The 16262-nt window shown below is 37.6% G+C and overlaps 3 protein-coding genes across 9 annotated transcripts in view; 2 read left to right on the plus strand and 1 right to left on the minus strand.

Annotated features, from left to right (window-relative positions):
- The window catches only part of vezf1a (vascular endothelial zinc finger 1a), a 38477-nt gene that overhangs the window by 15482 nt on the left and 6733 nt on the right, over positions 1 to 16262 (minus strand). For 2 of the 3 annotated variants that reach the window (XM_037749627.1, XM_037749624.1), the window contains exon 1: positions 2682 to 2811. The exons of the other annotated variant lie outside the window; for it this stretch is intronic. In XM_037749627.1, the coding sequence (XP_037605555.1) occupies positions 2682 to 2714 (33 nt within the window). In that variant the 5' untranslated portion in view covers positions 2715 to 2811. Of the gene's footprint in view, positions 1 to 2681; positions 2812 to 16262 lie in introns of those variants that run through there. 3 annotated transcript variants of the gene reach the window in all.
- LOC119476259 (gap junction delta-2 protein-like) lies at positions 6440 to 11716 on the plus strand. The gene is made up of 2 exons (XM_037749628.1): positions 6440 to 6601; positions 10472 to 11716. The coding sequence occupies exon 2, from the start codon at positions 10474 to 10476 to the stop codon at positions 11587 to 11589; it is 1116 nt and encodes a 371-aa protein (XP_037605556.1). The 5' UTR covers positions 6440 to 6601; positions 10472 to 10473; the 3' UTR covers positions 11590 to 11716.
- LOC119476257 (unconventional myosin-XVIIIa-like) overlaps positions 14379 to 16262 on the plus strand; it is a 90537-nt gene continuing 88653 nt past the window's right edge. For 4 of the 5 annotated variants that reach the window (XM_037749618.1, XM_037749619.1, XM_037749621.1 and 1 more), the window contains exon 1: positions 14380 to 14431. The gene's annotated coding sequence lies outside the window, so the exon portion shown is untranslated. Of the gene's footprint in view, positions 14432 to 16262 lie in introns of all 5 variants that reach the window. The other variant, XM_037749623.1, reaches the window with a different exon arrangement.

Here is a 16262-nt window from a genome sequence, read left to right on the forward strand (position 1 = left end):
TGCTGCAGGGATTACGTACTTCTGTGGGCCAACCAGGAAGTTAGCATCGCCCTGGGTTTCCTCGACAAAAAGCCAATGGGATTTTTCCTTTGGGTTTTGGATTATTGCAGAAAATAAACTCTGTGGCGAACACACGTTTATGATGCTTATAAGTTTTGTTCAGCTAGATAATCTTCACAAATGAACACTACTTTTATGATTTTTGAAGTGTGAATGCAATCACCGGAAGTAAAAAGCTAACTAAAGTTAGGCTTTAAATGAACTACACCAGTCGCATGAGTATACACAACGAGGCTGTAAAGGAGGACGAGTCTGCGAGAACAAAACGTTAAAATCTGTTCAGCTTGTGCAACCACAGACCTTATTTCAGGCACCTAAACAAAAACCCATTGACTCCTAGACGAGGGAACCGTAAGTGCTAAAATGCTAACTCATTTCCGGATTTTAGGACTCATTCCTGTAGCACTCTATTGCCAAGGGACTCCAACATTGCAATTACTGCCAACAAGACCATGTGATCTATATCAGTGGCTCCCAAACTTTTTCACGTCAAGGACCCCTAAACTGACACAAATTAGACCCCCATTTGATAAGATTTTGTCCCAGGGTCCCCTATCTGATAGGATTTTTGCTTTTTGATGTTATATATTACCGAAAGTGTATGAAACCCATGAGCTAAATAGCCATATGGTCTGTCATTGTGTTACTTATGGATGGAATTATTATTAATTAAACATGGCGGCTGAATTAACTTAATGAACATGGCAGCTGAAACAACTATCGGTAACCTCGAGAGCTGAACCATATTACATACTATTTAGGGGGGGGGGGGGGTGATAAATTCAGTTTGTTAAAAATTATTTGTGTAAGCAATTATGCCACTCATAAAACATAACCAAAACCACATCTAACCAAAACCCATTGACCTCCAGATGAGGGAACCGTAAGTGCTATAATGCCAACTCATTTCTGGGTTTTAGGACTCTATTGCCAAGGGATTCCAAACATAACAGTACTACCAACAAGACCTTGTGATCTATATCAGTGGTTTCCAAACCTTTTCACATCAAGGACCCCTAAATGGACACAAATTAGACCACCATTTGATAACATTTTGTCCCAGGTCCCCCCATCTGATTTCAACTAATTTTTGCTTTTTGATGTTATATATTATCGAAAGTGTATGAAACCCATGACCAAAATAGCCGTACGGTCTGTCATTGTGTTACTTATGCATTATATTATAATGAAAATAAATGATTCCTCTTTTTGCTGGGGACCCCCTCAAGGACCCCTGGTGGTCCCCGGACCCCACTTTGGGAACCACTGACCTATCTAACCCTGCTCTCAATTACATACAGTCACTCATATGAAACTGCAGAAAGACAATAGAGCGAAAAAGAGTATTTTTGTGAATGATACTGATAAAGTTCATTGAGGAGGTTCTTCCTCCCATGAGGAGTTAGTCACACCCACTAAAACACACTAGGAGCATAACTTCATAGATTACAATAACTATATACTTATTACATGGGTCCATATATTGATTAATAACGGACAAAATGACAGCACAGCGCGGGAAAACATTTCATCATTTGAATTAGACCCTCTCCAGAAACACTCGGGCTCTTACTTCACTAGGCTTAATTCTTTTAGGCTCAGTAAGGCCATGTGAAGAAAACATTTCATTCATTTTATTGAACAAAAGCCTTCCGTCTTTAGTAGACACGGTGAAACCCATTAACCGTGGACCAGACATCAGCCTCAACAGCACCACTCACTTTCTGGCTGAAGAAAAAGAGCATTTATAAATTGCGTAATGTGGTTGCTAATTTGAAAAGGTTGCTAGTGTTAGCTGATGATGTTGTGTGCATACTTTGAATTCCTTTCTTCCCGAATAAATAGCTAGTTAATAAACAAGAGAGCTGCACCAGTGCTGCTTATCAAAGCCACGTAACATTAGTTTAGTAAGCTCATTGCGACAGCCTCGCCCAAATTAAGCTAAATTAGCTAGCAAGTTAGATGAAGGCAGCCTAAACATCGTTAGCTAACTTGGCTAGTTACTGGCGGACCCGGTTGGAGGCGAGGAGCGGAAAGTTCACCAAGGACTTCACCAAGAATCATCGTCGTTAGTAAATCTCAGCAGCCGAGAAGTAGACACTTATTCGCCGTTTACTAGCGTTCACCACTTCAAATTAAAATTATCTGTGGGTTTAACGGCGTTACAATGAACATCATGATCCTATGGCGACCGATCCTCAGCCCTCAATCACAGGAGAAAAACGGCTCTGTCTGGATTGTAACGGTGCAGTGAGCGTTGTCTCCTCTCCACTTCAAATGATCCCGCATGTTTCTCTGGCTTCGACTTGGCAAACTAACTTGAAAAAAAGCCCCAAACGCTGTCGAGTTATTCAACATTAACAGTCCAAGTCTTCGTACAATAGAAAAGCAAGCTATGATTTTCAATCGCTCGTTGAGGAGCATTGATTTTTTGTTCTAGCGTCATTCCCAAAGCCTCACAGCTGGACGCCTGCTTTCATATACCATTGTTTTGCTTGGTTACTTCATCTACGCGTTACTCGTTTAAAAACTTGCTTTTACCGCTAAGATTTCCCGCCGCTTGTGTTTCTTAAGGTTGTTTTACGAGCGATCCCGGTTTCCCTCGCAAAGAGTCAACTTACTTGGAAAAGAAACGTACTCCAGCTCGGCTCCATTTCCACACTTACTAATTCTGGAGGAAAGCTCGTAGAAGCCTACAACAAAGCAACCAAACATGGCAGCTGAAACAACTTCCGGTAACCTCGAGGGCTCAACCATTTCACATACTATTTAGGGGGGAGGGGGGATACATTTAGTATGTTAAAAATAGTTCGTGTTAGCGTTTATGCGGTTCATAAAACGTATATATTGTCAATTTAAAATACATTATGAAATATATATGTAACATATAATTTAAATTGTTCCTATTTTATCACAAAACTAATTTGATGTAGTTGGATTTCCAAACACCCCTCTGGATGTGTTTTCCGCTGATTCTGCGAGGGGGCATTTGTTCTAGTCGACTACTACTGTCGCATGTGGTTGTCGGGATATGAATGTGTTTCAGTAATTCGTTTTTATAAGAAAATGATTTGGAAAGCGGTTTGTTCTGCATTGCAAACATTTTGCTTTACTCCTTTTCCATAATGAGGATGGTTTCTGTTTAAACAGAGCAAAAAATAGTCCGCGTGCGCAGCAGTTTCTTTTCATTAATGGGATCATGGGGATGAATGAAAACCACAGAACTCATATAAATTGGACGAATTGCCTCCAGTGGACCAAAATAACACACGCACACACACACACACAGTCTACTAATTGACTGTGAATACACCACTTATATTAAATAAACTAGGATTATTGTCTGAAGAATTTGATATTTGTGCAATTGTCACAATTAAATCACAATTAATTTCTAATGTTTATTAAGGTTATTGTCACACAACGTTTTTTGGATCGGGCCTTCATGGTAAGGTAACTTTTAAAAGTTGATTGTGTGGGGAAAAAAAATCAAACCATATCTCAGCATTCTTTCTACAAATGACACATGCATTTAATCATCAGTCTTCTTTGAACCAAATGCAGATTTGTCCTTCACTGTGTTATATCATTCATCATCAAACAGTATGATTACTCAACCCTCACAAAGAAAGGAGACTGACGTGACCAAGCTGGATATGAATCATAGCTGCATTGTCTCCTCCTGATGTTTTTACACCCGTCTCAAAGATGTTTCACACATTGGACTTTGATTTAGTCATTTGATAGAAGGGAACATGTTACTGTGAAATAACAATAACTGTGGAGAAACTATAGATGCAGGCAGATAATATTAGGAATACAGCATGCCTGTCTGTGGTCAAATGGCACCTTCAACCTTGAAGACAGCCAAGAAAATAGTACAGAGCATCTGGGGTTACAAGAACAGTAGGTTAATGCCAGACGACCTTTATAAGCACCAATGTGCTGTCCTACAGGCTCAGATGACTAAGACACATACGATTGTGTTCACGATTCATATGAAAGGCCTATGTGAGATCTAACTCCCATTGTCCTTTTCTTATTACATATTTGCTGTAACTTAATAAACAAAAAAATATCCTTCATATTCAGCTAATAGTTAGCCTATAGTGGATACAATAATTAGGTTCAAGGCAGCAAAAGAGTGCTATTTAAAGCTACCTGGGTGTCACCAAAGCAACAGGGCTCAGGGTTGGGGTTTGGCAGGTATGCCAAACAATGTTAAATTTGCATCACGACAGGAGGACCACTGTATCATATCATATGGGCTAATACAGCACAGTTATAACAATTATGTCTCAAATTATGTAAGACATAACTCAAAAAGAGTTGAATTCGGTAACACTTCATTATACAGGTATGCAAATTTCATGGTAATTAGGTGATAATTAGCAAGTATGTTATTTGAAATTTCTTTGGGACTACTGCCAAATTACCCCAATGTTTACCTCAAAATTTATCGAAAATTACTTAATTCTAAACATTATTTAATAAGTAGATGCTAAAATGGCATATAATCGTTAGAATAAGGCCCTTAGGCTTGAGCAGCTCTTCATCGGAGGTGGAAAACCAAAACTAATAGAAGACACTTATGATCAGGCACAAATCTCACCATTGTGTGACTTATTGTCAACACAAATGTAACCTGGCAGCTAATGTAATGATTCAGGGAGTTTTTTTAAAGAAATTTCAAAGAAGTTATTTGCTAATTATTATCTATTTACTAGTAGACATGGAAATAAAGCATATAAATTAACTTTGTATTCTTTTCCTGGAAATGTGTTAAATAAATTAACAGCTATTGGGAAATAGCGGAATATCATTATTAAATAATGTTTATAATAAAGTAATTTTTGATACATTTTGAGGTAAATATTGGGGTAATTTGGCAGTAAATTCCAAAGAAATTTCAAATAGGTTACTAATTATCACCAAATTACCGTGAAATTTGCGAACCTGTAAAATGAGGTGTCACCTTAAATTCTTCTTATAAATTGAATGCAGCCAAAGAAAAAACAAATGACTAACTAGAGACCAACTTGTGATGGGACCACACTGCGATGCCAAATGGGACCAGGGGCGTAAAGTGGGGGAGGCCAATGGCCCCTTCCTCACTTCCTACCCCTCTACTTCTGACCCCCTTGCTCGGACCAGGTCCATCATCGAACTCAGTCTTCACTTTGATCTCAACTACAAACCTGTAAAGTGTTGTGACTGCATCTTGCAGTTGTGACGCCATGGCGGTGACCATATCTGTTCACAGACAGACAGGAAATCTAAACACCTGGCAAAGTAATCAAAACTACTTCTGTGGTAGTTCCTGTTACAGTAGTTGTCTCCAGGACCACATTTTGGCATGACGACACACACACAGAGACTCACAAGGTGAAAACAATACCAGCGTCGCTACTGCAGCTGGTAACTATGAATGAAAACCGAATCTGAACACAACACTTATAACGCCCTTAGGTCAACGAAGATTTGTTTATCCAGCCCATACCTGTAGCACAGCCCTACTGTGTAGATTAGGGCTGTCATGATATCAGATTATCGTGGCCAAAATAATTCACGATAATAATATCATTGTGATATCTACGAAAAATTTCAAATAATAGGCTAATAATGCTTTCTGTCAAATTCATCTTTAACTTTGTTTATTGCGTGTTTTGTCTCTTTTTTGGCAAATGAATTACACTCAAAATGCGAGTGTAGGGAGGTGGAGAGAGAGTCTGTAACCATAACTGTATATATAAAATGTTTTAAGAGGCAGATTATTATGTGTATTATTAACATGATATCAATATTTCATTTTTTAAATGTCATGGTTATTGTCAATACCGGTATATCGCGACACACCCTAATGTGGATGAACCAAAAGAGCTTTTGTTAAATAATAACTTTTCTTTAAGTTGAGGAGTTTCCTGCTAATTTGCTTGATTATTTCAATTTTTTTCAGAAAGACTGAGGAAAAGGATGGTTAAAGTTGCCCTAAATTACATTTATGAATATGATCTGAGGTATAGTCTTTGCTCCACAATAATAAAAAGTTGGGAAAAAAGTGAAAAGTTGTCAATATTTCTTACATTTTTTATCAAAAGTGACGTGTTAAATTGATATACAGCGATTATTCACACTTCCACGGGGACCAAAGTATTAAAATCTTGCGGGAAATGAGACTTGTGTTCCAGCTCTAAACTGAAAGTGGACACAGCTTGAATCAGTATTGTGCACACACTCTTTCCAGTACGTTCTTTGAACCCTCTGCTCGTCCGTGAATGGCTGGTTCAGTAAAGGTGCCCCCATTGTACATTTTCAATCTTTGTCCCACTGTACATTGAAAGCCTTTATTCACATACAGTGCAACCGATGTTTCAGTTAGAGTTAGAGGGAATATGTGTGGTCAGCCCATTCTCCCCTCGTCCAGCTCAAAAGACACGATAACATCCAGCAACGGGCTCCACTTGAAAATACAGTTATGCAGTTTGCTTCCTCTGGTATTTTTCCAGCTTTGGATAAGGAAAACTCTCCAGATTCTCCAAAGGTAAGCTCCACCAGGACATGGAGAACAGAATGATTATGTTTTAGCTTGTTTAAGGAGTAGATCATATATAATAATTTGAGAATTCATTTGTAAACCTAAGAATTTTTTTAAATTTCTGTTACAAGAAATGTCGTTGAATGTAACTAAACTATTTTGTGAATATGAGAAACTGCTGGTAATTTACAGCTTAATGGAATAACTGCTCTTACTGTTTGTAATAACACGGGTCGGCAACCTTCATGGTGTGAATTGCCATTTTTAAATTTTCTTGTTAATCAGTGTGTCATATCAACATTAAGGTGGTTGTTGTTATGACAACACATCAAAATTCAAATCTCCAACAGATCTGTAATTTTATTCCATCCACTTAGGCAACATGCAATATTTCTCCCATAATCAGGACATTGTAATTATATATTAGAGCACTATATAAGAAGGCTGCCATCCTTATGAAAACATACATATTAAACATAGCAACCTTCCACCAATCTTGCTCATCAGCAATAAACTTTTCTGGGAAGAAGGCACAAGGAGTACTAGCCAATCAGAGGCAGATTGGAGCGGATCTTCGTGGAATGCGGGTCGGGAAAAAAATCAATCAAACTACCTTAAAGGTCCCATATTATAAAAAGTGAGATTTTCATGTTTTTTCATTATAAAGCAGGTTTAACCCTCCTGTTGTCTTCCCGTCGACCATGCAACTTTTGTCTTCCCATGTCAATATTGACCAGCTCTGGTTTGACTGTTTATAAATCATACAGTATAAACTATCACCCAATTCTGTTACACCTTTTTGGCTAACTTTATTCCCAATTATAAAGTTTTACACTTTTTTTGGGGGAAATTAAGGTTAATAAACCTAATTTCCGTCAAATTTTACCTATTTTCTTTAGTAAAAAAAAGCAGATATGAATTATTTTGACTATAGTTATTATCAGAAGAACATAATGTTGATGGATTATCACATACTGGTATATGTAAACTTTTAGTTTGTCACATAATGACACTTGTGGTCTTCCTGTCAATTTTGACTCGGGAAGACCACAGATGCTATAGATTTGAATAAAACACCCACAATTCAACGAAAGTAGTGGTCAATATTTTTGCAAAGACCACAGTAGGCAACCATCAATGATATTTTGGGGAAATTAGATTAAATAAATTCATATTTATGATATAATGAAGTTTGAAAATGGGTCAAATTTGACCCGAGGACAACAGGAGGGTTAAGACCTATATAAATACTGTGATAGTATCGAAACACTCAATCCACAGGGAAATACACTCAGCCCATATTCAGAAACTCTGCATTTGAAACAAGCTGTCAGGATTTCTGCCCATTCGTGATGTCACAAATATACAATATTTAGACCTTTGACACATTTTTAAACGTAAACAACATGTGTCCCAGTTTATTCCTGGTTGCAGTGTATGTGAATGTCATCAGCTGACAGAAAGTCCACATGGACCCAAGCTGTTGCCTAGCAACGCAATTCTGTTGCAATTCCGTTTGCAATTCCGTCAAAATGCATTAAAACGGAGCGTTTCAGACAGAGGGTAAATACAGGCATATTCAGGCTGACAGTATGAGGAAAATAAAAGTTTTTTTGAACATTACAGCATGTAAACATGTTCTAGTAGAAACACAAAATACAAGTATGAACCTGAAAATGAGCATAATATGGGATCTTTAAATAACTAGAATACACTGATACCGATACCGGATCGAATATCGGGCCGATACTGACTCAAATAGCTGGATATCGGTGACAATGGGGCCGATCTATGAAATTCAACTCTATGTTTATATAATATACATATACATTATATTTAATTCTTGTTTAAGCTTTGACCAATTTGTTGCTGCATTAAAAAGGTTTACACTTGAATGTTAATTTTGAAGATTTTTTTTTGCCAACAAATTATTATTTTAATAATAAATAACAATTCAATACATTTATATCTCTGTATTTATTTGTTACATTTTGTTTTACAAAGTTATGAAAGTTATGATATTTTATTTTTTCACATAAAAGAATGATCCAGTAACTTCCACACAGTGAGGCATACAGCTTATAAATTAAACACTGGTATCGGATCTGTTCTTGGTATCGGCTGATACTCAAAGCCCAGGTATCGCTACCAGTATCAGGACTGAAAAAGTGGGATCGGTGCATCCCTATAAATAACAGGCTGTCCAACAGCCAATGGCTGTGAAAGAGGTAATTTGGCTTACTGATGAGAGGGCACTTCAATATTTCCAAAAAACTGTCTTGCACAGTTATTGCTAGCGTGTCATTGGTTCAGCTATTGTGTGCCAATGGTGGCGCCAAAGGTGCCTACCCCTATGAAATACACGTGACAAAGAAAACGGTTGAAATTCATTGTGACAATTTATTAAAAAATGAAGGTCGTGCCAGATTGTGACATATACTAACATGAGGCGATGACACACCAAGAAAGCTATTTTATGATATTTACTGTATATTTATAGTGGATTTTTAGGTCAATATTTAAATCTAGATAATGTCTGAAAGCCATACATGTGCAAATACATCTGGTTTCATGCACCTGCTTCCTTGGTAAGATTGAGTCATACAGTGCATTTTTTTTCTCCTTAGGAGTGTAAGAGAAACCACTTCAGTTTCATTATTATCATGATTCAGTTATTGATACCTTGTGCCTGACTATAGTATTTTAACTAGGACTGTCAATTGATTAAAATGTTTAGATGCGATTAATCGCTTGATTGTCCATAGTTGATCGTGATCTTGCAGAATAAGGAAACGCATGCATTTGATGCTTTTTTGTCAGGTGTGCAAAGTTTTTGGGTGCTGGTTTAAGTAGAAGTGGAAGTCCCTATTAGTAAAGAGCACTTCAACTGCTAACACTGTAGTTTCCTTATGCAAAGGCATGAGCATATTTAGTGCAACGCAATACTATATACTATATATACTATACTATACTATACTATATATATACTATATCTCAGAAGTCAGAACAAGATAAAGTAATTTCCAAATCATCAAAAGTAACCTCTTTTTTAGCAGCAAACAGAGAGGAATGTTTGATTTTTAGTACGTTTAGAATAGGGCTGTCAATCGATTAAAATATTTAATCACAATTAATCGCATGAGATAGTTAATCGAGATTAATCGCAAATTAGTCACACAGTTTTTATCTGTTCAAAATGTACCTTAAAGGGAGATTTGTCAAGTATTTAATACTCTTATCAACATGGGAGTGGGAAAATATGCTTATTTTATACAAATGTATGTATATATTTATGATTTTAAATCAATTAAAAACACAAAGCAATGACAAATATTGTCCAGAAACCCTCACAGGTACTGCATTTAGCATGAAATATATGCTCAAATCATAACATGGCAAACAACAGCTGCAATCATAACAAACTCAAGCCCAACAGGCTACAACAGCTGTCAGTGTGCTGACTTGACTATGACTTGCCCAAAACTGCATGTGATTATCATAAAGTGGGCATGTCTGTAAAGGGGAGACAGGTGGATACCTATAGAAACCATTTTCTTTCACATATCTTGAGGTCAGAGGTCAAGGAACCCCTTTGAAAATTGCCATGCCAGTTTTTCTCATCAAAATTTAGCGTAAATTTTGAGCATTATTTAGCCTCCTTCACGACAAGCTAGTATGACATAATTGGTACCAATGGATTCCTTAGGTTTTCTAGTTGACAATATCTTCACTCCAACTTTAAAACTGAGCTCACTACAACCTAAAAATCGCAAGTTGCATTAACGCGTTGAAGAAATTAGTGGCATTAAAATGAATTTGCATTATTATCAAGTTAGCTTTGTTAGCCCTAATTTTAACTATTGTGTTTTCCCACAGAAATGGGAGACTGGTCCATTCTTGGCCGCTTCCTAACGGAAGTTCAAAACCACTCCACGGTCATCGGCAAGATCTGGCTGACGATGCTGCTCATCTTCCGCATCCTGCTCGTGGCCCTGGTCGGGGACGCGGTCTACAGCGACGAGCAGTCCAAGTTCACCTGCAACACCCTGCAGCCTGGCTGCAACAACGTCTGCTACGACACTTTTGCTCCCGTCTCACACTTGCGCTTCTGGGTCTTCCAGATCGTCCTGGTCTCCACGCCTTCCATCTTCTACATCGTCTACGTCTTGCAAAAAATCACCAAGAATGAAAAGCCAGAGGATGATAAGAAGGTCCAAGTGGTACCCAGGTCCTCGCCTTCACTAGAAAGGGACAGAGGAGGAGATAAAGAGACGACGTTGGAGGCCGGCGATCCTTATAACGCAACCTATAACAACGAGGACTGGAGCTCACGGGAAGAGGAGTGTGAGGAGAGGAACCAGCTGGAGGAGGATGCGAGAGAGGTATGGAAGGATCCAACCCAGCTCTCCAGCCAAGTCTTACTCATCTACATCATACACGTTCTGCTGCGCTCCATCATGGAGATAATCTTCCTCATTGGACAGTATTACCTATTCGGATTCGAAGTCCCGCACCTCTTCCGCTGCGAGACCTACCCTTGTCCGAACAGGACCGACTGCTTCGTGTCTCGAGCGACAGAGAAGACCATCTTCCTCAACTTCATGTTCAGCGTCAGTCTAGGTTGCTTCATTTTGAACATTGTGGAGCTGCATTATCTGGGCTGGATCTATATCTTCAGAGTGCTGTTATCCGCGTGTTGTACGTGCTGCGACTCGGGTAGGAACCCCGGGGCGCGGGTGGATTTATACTCCGATAACAACCCACTGCTCCTCGAACTCAAGCACTCTCTGCGCGGTAGGGTCGTCCTGCAGACCGCCTCACCCACATCACGGGACAGGAGCGGCGGCGTTCCCAACCAAGGCCCGGCCATCTCCTTCGAGACGGACTCCACGCTGGAGTGTACTTCGAAGAGAACTCCAGATGAGAAGGATCGCAGCAAGACTAGACTGCACAACATGGCCAAAACAGGAAGAGGGAAAAAGTCATGGCTGTAAATCATTGGATGTATAAAGAGAACTGGATGCAGGGTTGGAGGCGGGGCCCCGTTCATTCGTATGAAAGTTGCTCATTGGCGCAGGATTCCAAAATGGCTCGACTTCCGATTGGAAAAGTACCCGGATCTTCCTGAGATCTTCCACATCCATTGAGCCCATGGAGCAGGCGCAGTAGCGTCCGCTCGGTCACAGAATAACTCTGGATTCGGCTATTTGTGCATTTTACAAATTTTAAGACCTAATGATTTAAATAAGGGCTATTCAAATGTTCATATTGGAAAGTTGATTCACCTCAAAAAAAAATATCAGCTGAGTTACAGTTGTCTCTTTCCCAATGTAAGTCTATGGGAAAAGGTTTTTTTTCTGGGCCCAATGGCATCATGTAACGGACACAGAAGTTCCAGTATCGCCGTTTGGCCACTGGCGCTCTTCCTGGGGGCTTGCAGTAAATGATTTCAAACCATCTTTTTCTTTTGTGTTATATATATTTTCCATCTATAACTGCGCTTGTATATATCTAAATTGAGTTATGAAGTTAGTGATTATTAAAATGATTCAGACAATGTCAGGGAGAAACTGTGACAGATTCAGTGTATTTGTTTCTAGCCACAGAAACCCGAACTTAACATTAATAATGTGGAATTTTGGAATGGTTTGGAGATGTTGCAATGTGTTTACCATTCTTGGTTTATTATGTGTACTGTAGAGGGAAGCACTGATATGAATGTAGTGCAGATTTCTATGAAAATGTTTCTGTAAATATAGACAAATCAATGTATTTGCTGTGATTTATTCATACCTCCACTACAAAGACAACAAAGGATCCTCTGTAAATAGACAGATGGCGAATTTAAGGTGGCAGTAAGGCAGAATGTTTTTGGCATCATTGGGCAAAAATTCCATAATAATCTTTCAGCATATTGTAATTCAAGTGTTCTGAGAGAAAGCTAGACTTCTGCACCTCCTCATGGCTCTGTTTTCAGGCTTTAAAAAATCCCGTGACGATAGACTTTGGCCAATCACAGGTCATTTCAGAGAGGCAGCTGTCAATCACTAGCAAACAGAATATTGATTAATTTTTTATCAGCACTGCCTAGTTTGATCGTTTGATCGAAGTTCGCGAATGATTGACAGCTGCTCAGAGACGGCAGGCTCCAGCTCGGCTCTGATTGGTTGTTTTTCTCCGGTCTGTGAAATCTTGCAGATGCCATTAGGAGCACTGCATTACTGTCAGGGTATAGTGACCGTTTTATAAAAATAACTTTTTTTTAATCATATTTGCTCCATTTCTACCCATTGCTGCTTTAAGCATCAGCAACTGTATACTTACATGGCCTGTTAAGCAGCAATACACAAGGGCTCTGATCTGGTTTAGAATAGTTGATATCTCGGTCTGATTCTCATTGTTTTGTACTTTTTTTTTGCCAGAAGACAAATTTCAGCAAAGTCAGTGGAGTGTAACCTGTGCAGTAGGTTAGACAGTGGTGGAAGAAGTACTCAGATTTTTTACTTAAGTAAAAATAGAAATACCATAGCCTAAAAATACTACATTTCAAGACAAGGCTTTGAATCCAAAATGCTACTTAAGTAAAATTACAAACGTTTTTTCAGCAAAATGTAATTAAAGTATGAAAAATAAATGTACTCATGATACAGAATGGCTGACAGATTGATAGATCGTCAATGTAAGGCCAATTTTTGATACTTTGTATACTACTGGGTAGATTACTAGTACTGCACCATATCATATTGTCTGATTATTTAAAAAGTAGTAATTGTAAGTGTCAAGTAAATGTAGTGGAGTACTTAAGTACAGTCCTTGAGTAAATGTACTTAGTTACATTCCATCACTGAGGTTATGTGCCATAGAGTGGGACAAAAGGCCTAACTTTCCTTGACTTGACCGGATATATTTGACAAATCTTGCTGTCCTGCATGGCAATTATATCCCATAATATAATATAATATAATATAATGTAATATAATATAATATAATATAATATAATATAATATAATATAATATAATATAAATCTTCAAGAGCTTGGGCTGAAATGTAATCATATATGCAAACATCTCAAATGTATAAACATGGGACGCACAAACTGAGCCTAGAATCACACAAACTCAAAGATTTAAAAGCTCATTTTATATATTGTCAAATCTCAGATCAACATAATCTACAATATCCTATCAAACTTCTAAATAAAAACGTGTGTTTGTGTTGTAAGGTGAGTCCTGACAAGGAAAATTGGGCAGACTGGCGGTATTTACCTGTGCCTTCTGTATACAGTACCTGCACATACACTCAGTGTTGCAGTGCGTAAGAAGACCAGCAGGGGTCACTGCTGTCCGGTTTACACTGATGCTACCTTCATGTGCCATTGGAATTACTAAACTTTTAGAGCAGTTTAAACATTGACGACCCAAATACAATTACAGAAGGTGCTAAATTTAGCACATTTTGTCCACATTTAACAATATAAAGATGGATTTCATGAAAGCAGCGTAAGCAAAAGATCATTCCTTAAATAACTAGTCATTTTTGTTGTGTTGTGGTGCACATAATTCAAGTTCCATTTTATTTTTTTTGCCGTTAAATATATATAGACTATTCTATACATGACTATGCCTACAGACTGCCCGTTTAAAAAAAGTAATAGTAATAGAAACACAAACATGAGGTTGTGTCCACAGGGTCGTTTATAACCGGCCATACTTGTTTTTGGTTAAGTCGGAGCTTACGGCAAGCACTTGAAGGCATCACAAGCTCCATTTCTCGCACCTACTGTCAATTGAAAGGAGCAAAATGCTGCAAACTTCAAGCAACGCGCACAATTACAGGTAAGTCAGTGTCATGTCGGTTAATAGCGTTAACTAATAACTGTGTATTTTATATTAATGAATGACAATGGTTACACTCTCTATTGAAAGTGTTCCCTGAGGCCACCGGTGCTAGAGAATGAGGGCAAAGCAGCTTAAAGGGAGAGCATTACAGCCAAGCTGTGGACTAGCAGCAGCAACAACCTAGTTATAGCATGCAAGTTCAGTAAAGCTCAACATCAACAAGGTTTTTATCATTTCCTGTGAAAAGACATCATGAGAATAGTTTCAGTTGTATTGTAAAGTGCTGAAAAGTGATTGTATTGTTATTTCATAGCCTCTATGACCTCAGGAGATGTGATTAAGTGAAGATTAAGTGCATATTTGACTGTTTATGGGTTCACACAGGCTACTATATGGATGTGTGAGGCATTCAGGTTCAGGTGGAGAGCATGGTTCAAAAGTGTTTAGATGTTCTGCATCACTTTAAATGGTGATGCTGAGCATTTGACAGCAAGACAGATGAGGTCAAAGCTGTCCAAAAACAGTGCCTGTATGTAGGGCAGCTATAGGACTGAGAGAATAAATCCCCCAAATCTGGAGTATATTAATGTTTGTAGGTCATTTTTTTTTGTTGAGACTGTAATGCATCAAAATTATGTCAGTTCCCTTTCACACAGCTGACACACTATACATTTCTTCTGATTTGAGTTATTTAGATTGTATGTTGATACTGATAAAAGTCTGATTATAAGAAAAAAAGAATCATTACATGATATGCAATACAGTGTTTGATGAAAGGTTGTTATGAGTTTGCAAAATAAGATGTAGGAATAATGTTATTATATTGTCACAAAACACAACAAATAATGGATCTTTTAATGACTGATATAATATTCTATAAATGAAAACATTAATATAACAAACTAGATCTGTACCTAATGATTATTTTCATTACCGATTAATCTGTAATGATTAGTTGTTTGGTCTATAAAATGTCAGAAAATGGTGAAAAATGTTGATCAGTGTTTCCCAAAGCCCAGGATGACGTCCTTAAATGTCTTGTTTTGTCCACAACTCAAAGATATTCAGTTTACAATCATAAAAGAGTAAAGAAACCAGAACATATTCACATTTAAGAAGCTGAATTCAGAGAATTGAGCTTTTTTTTCTTAAAAAAATACTCAAACCGATTAATCAATTATCAAAATAGTTGCCGATTAAGTTAATAGTTGACAACTAATTGAGTCATACACGGTCAATAACCCTGTAACACCAAATATCCGCTGCTAGCGTTATAGATTATATTTTTTACAGTCTTTAATGCACATTTTTAGATTATAATTTACAGTCTTTCGTACACATTTTTTGTAATATGTACATATCATCTATCACTTTATGTACATATTGTAATATTTACATACCTGTCACTGTAAGTATAAATACTACTCACTGTACATACAGTACATAGACAACTCCACATGTACATGCTGTACATGATCATCTAGTCCATGTATATCCATCCGGTATTTATTTCTTTGCACTATTTGTATTGTTTACAACTTCCAGAACACTTGACTTGTACGTAAACATTTTATTTTTTATTTGTATTATTGTATTCTTTTATTCTGTTATTTCCATTCTGTGTAAGTACATTATGAGAGATGCATAAAAAAAAGAGTCAATTCCATGTATGTATATACGTGGCGAAATAAACAGCATTCTTGTTGTTGCTCTATAACAAACATAGTAAACTTGAAGTTAAAAAAGGGTTTCAAAAAGCGTCCTATGAAGAATTTACTCTATTTCGTTTTGCACATATGTCATCATACTGTATGAGCCATTACAGATG

The sequence above is a fragment of the Sebastes umbrosus genome, chromosome 17 (assembly GCF_015220745.1).
Source record: "Sebastes umbrosus isolate fSebUmb1 chromosome 17, fSebUmb1.pri, whole genome shotgun sequence".
In the NCBI taxonomy this organism is placed as follows: Eukaryota; Metazoa; Chordata; class Actinopteri; order Perciformes; family Sebastidae; genus Sebastes; species Sebastes umbrosus.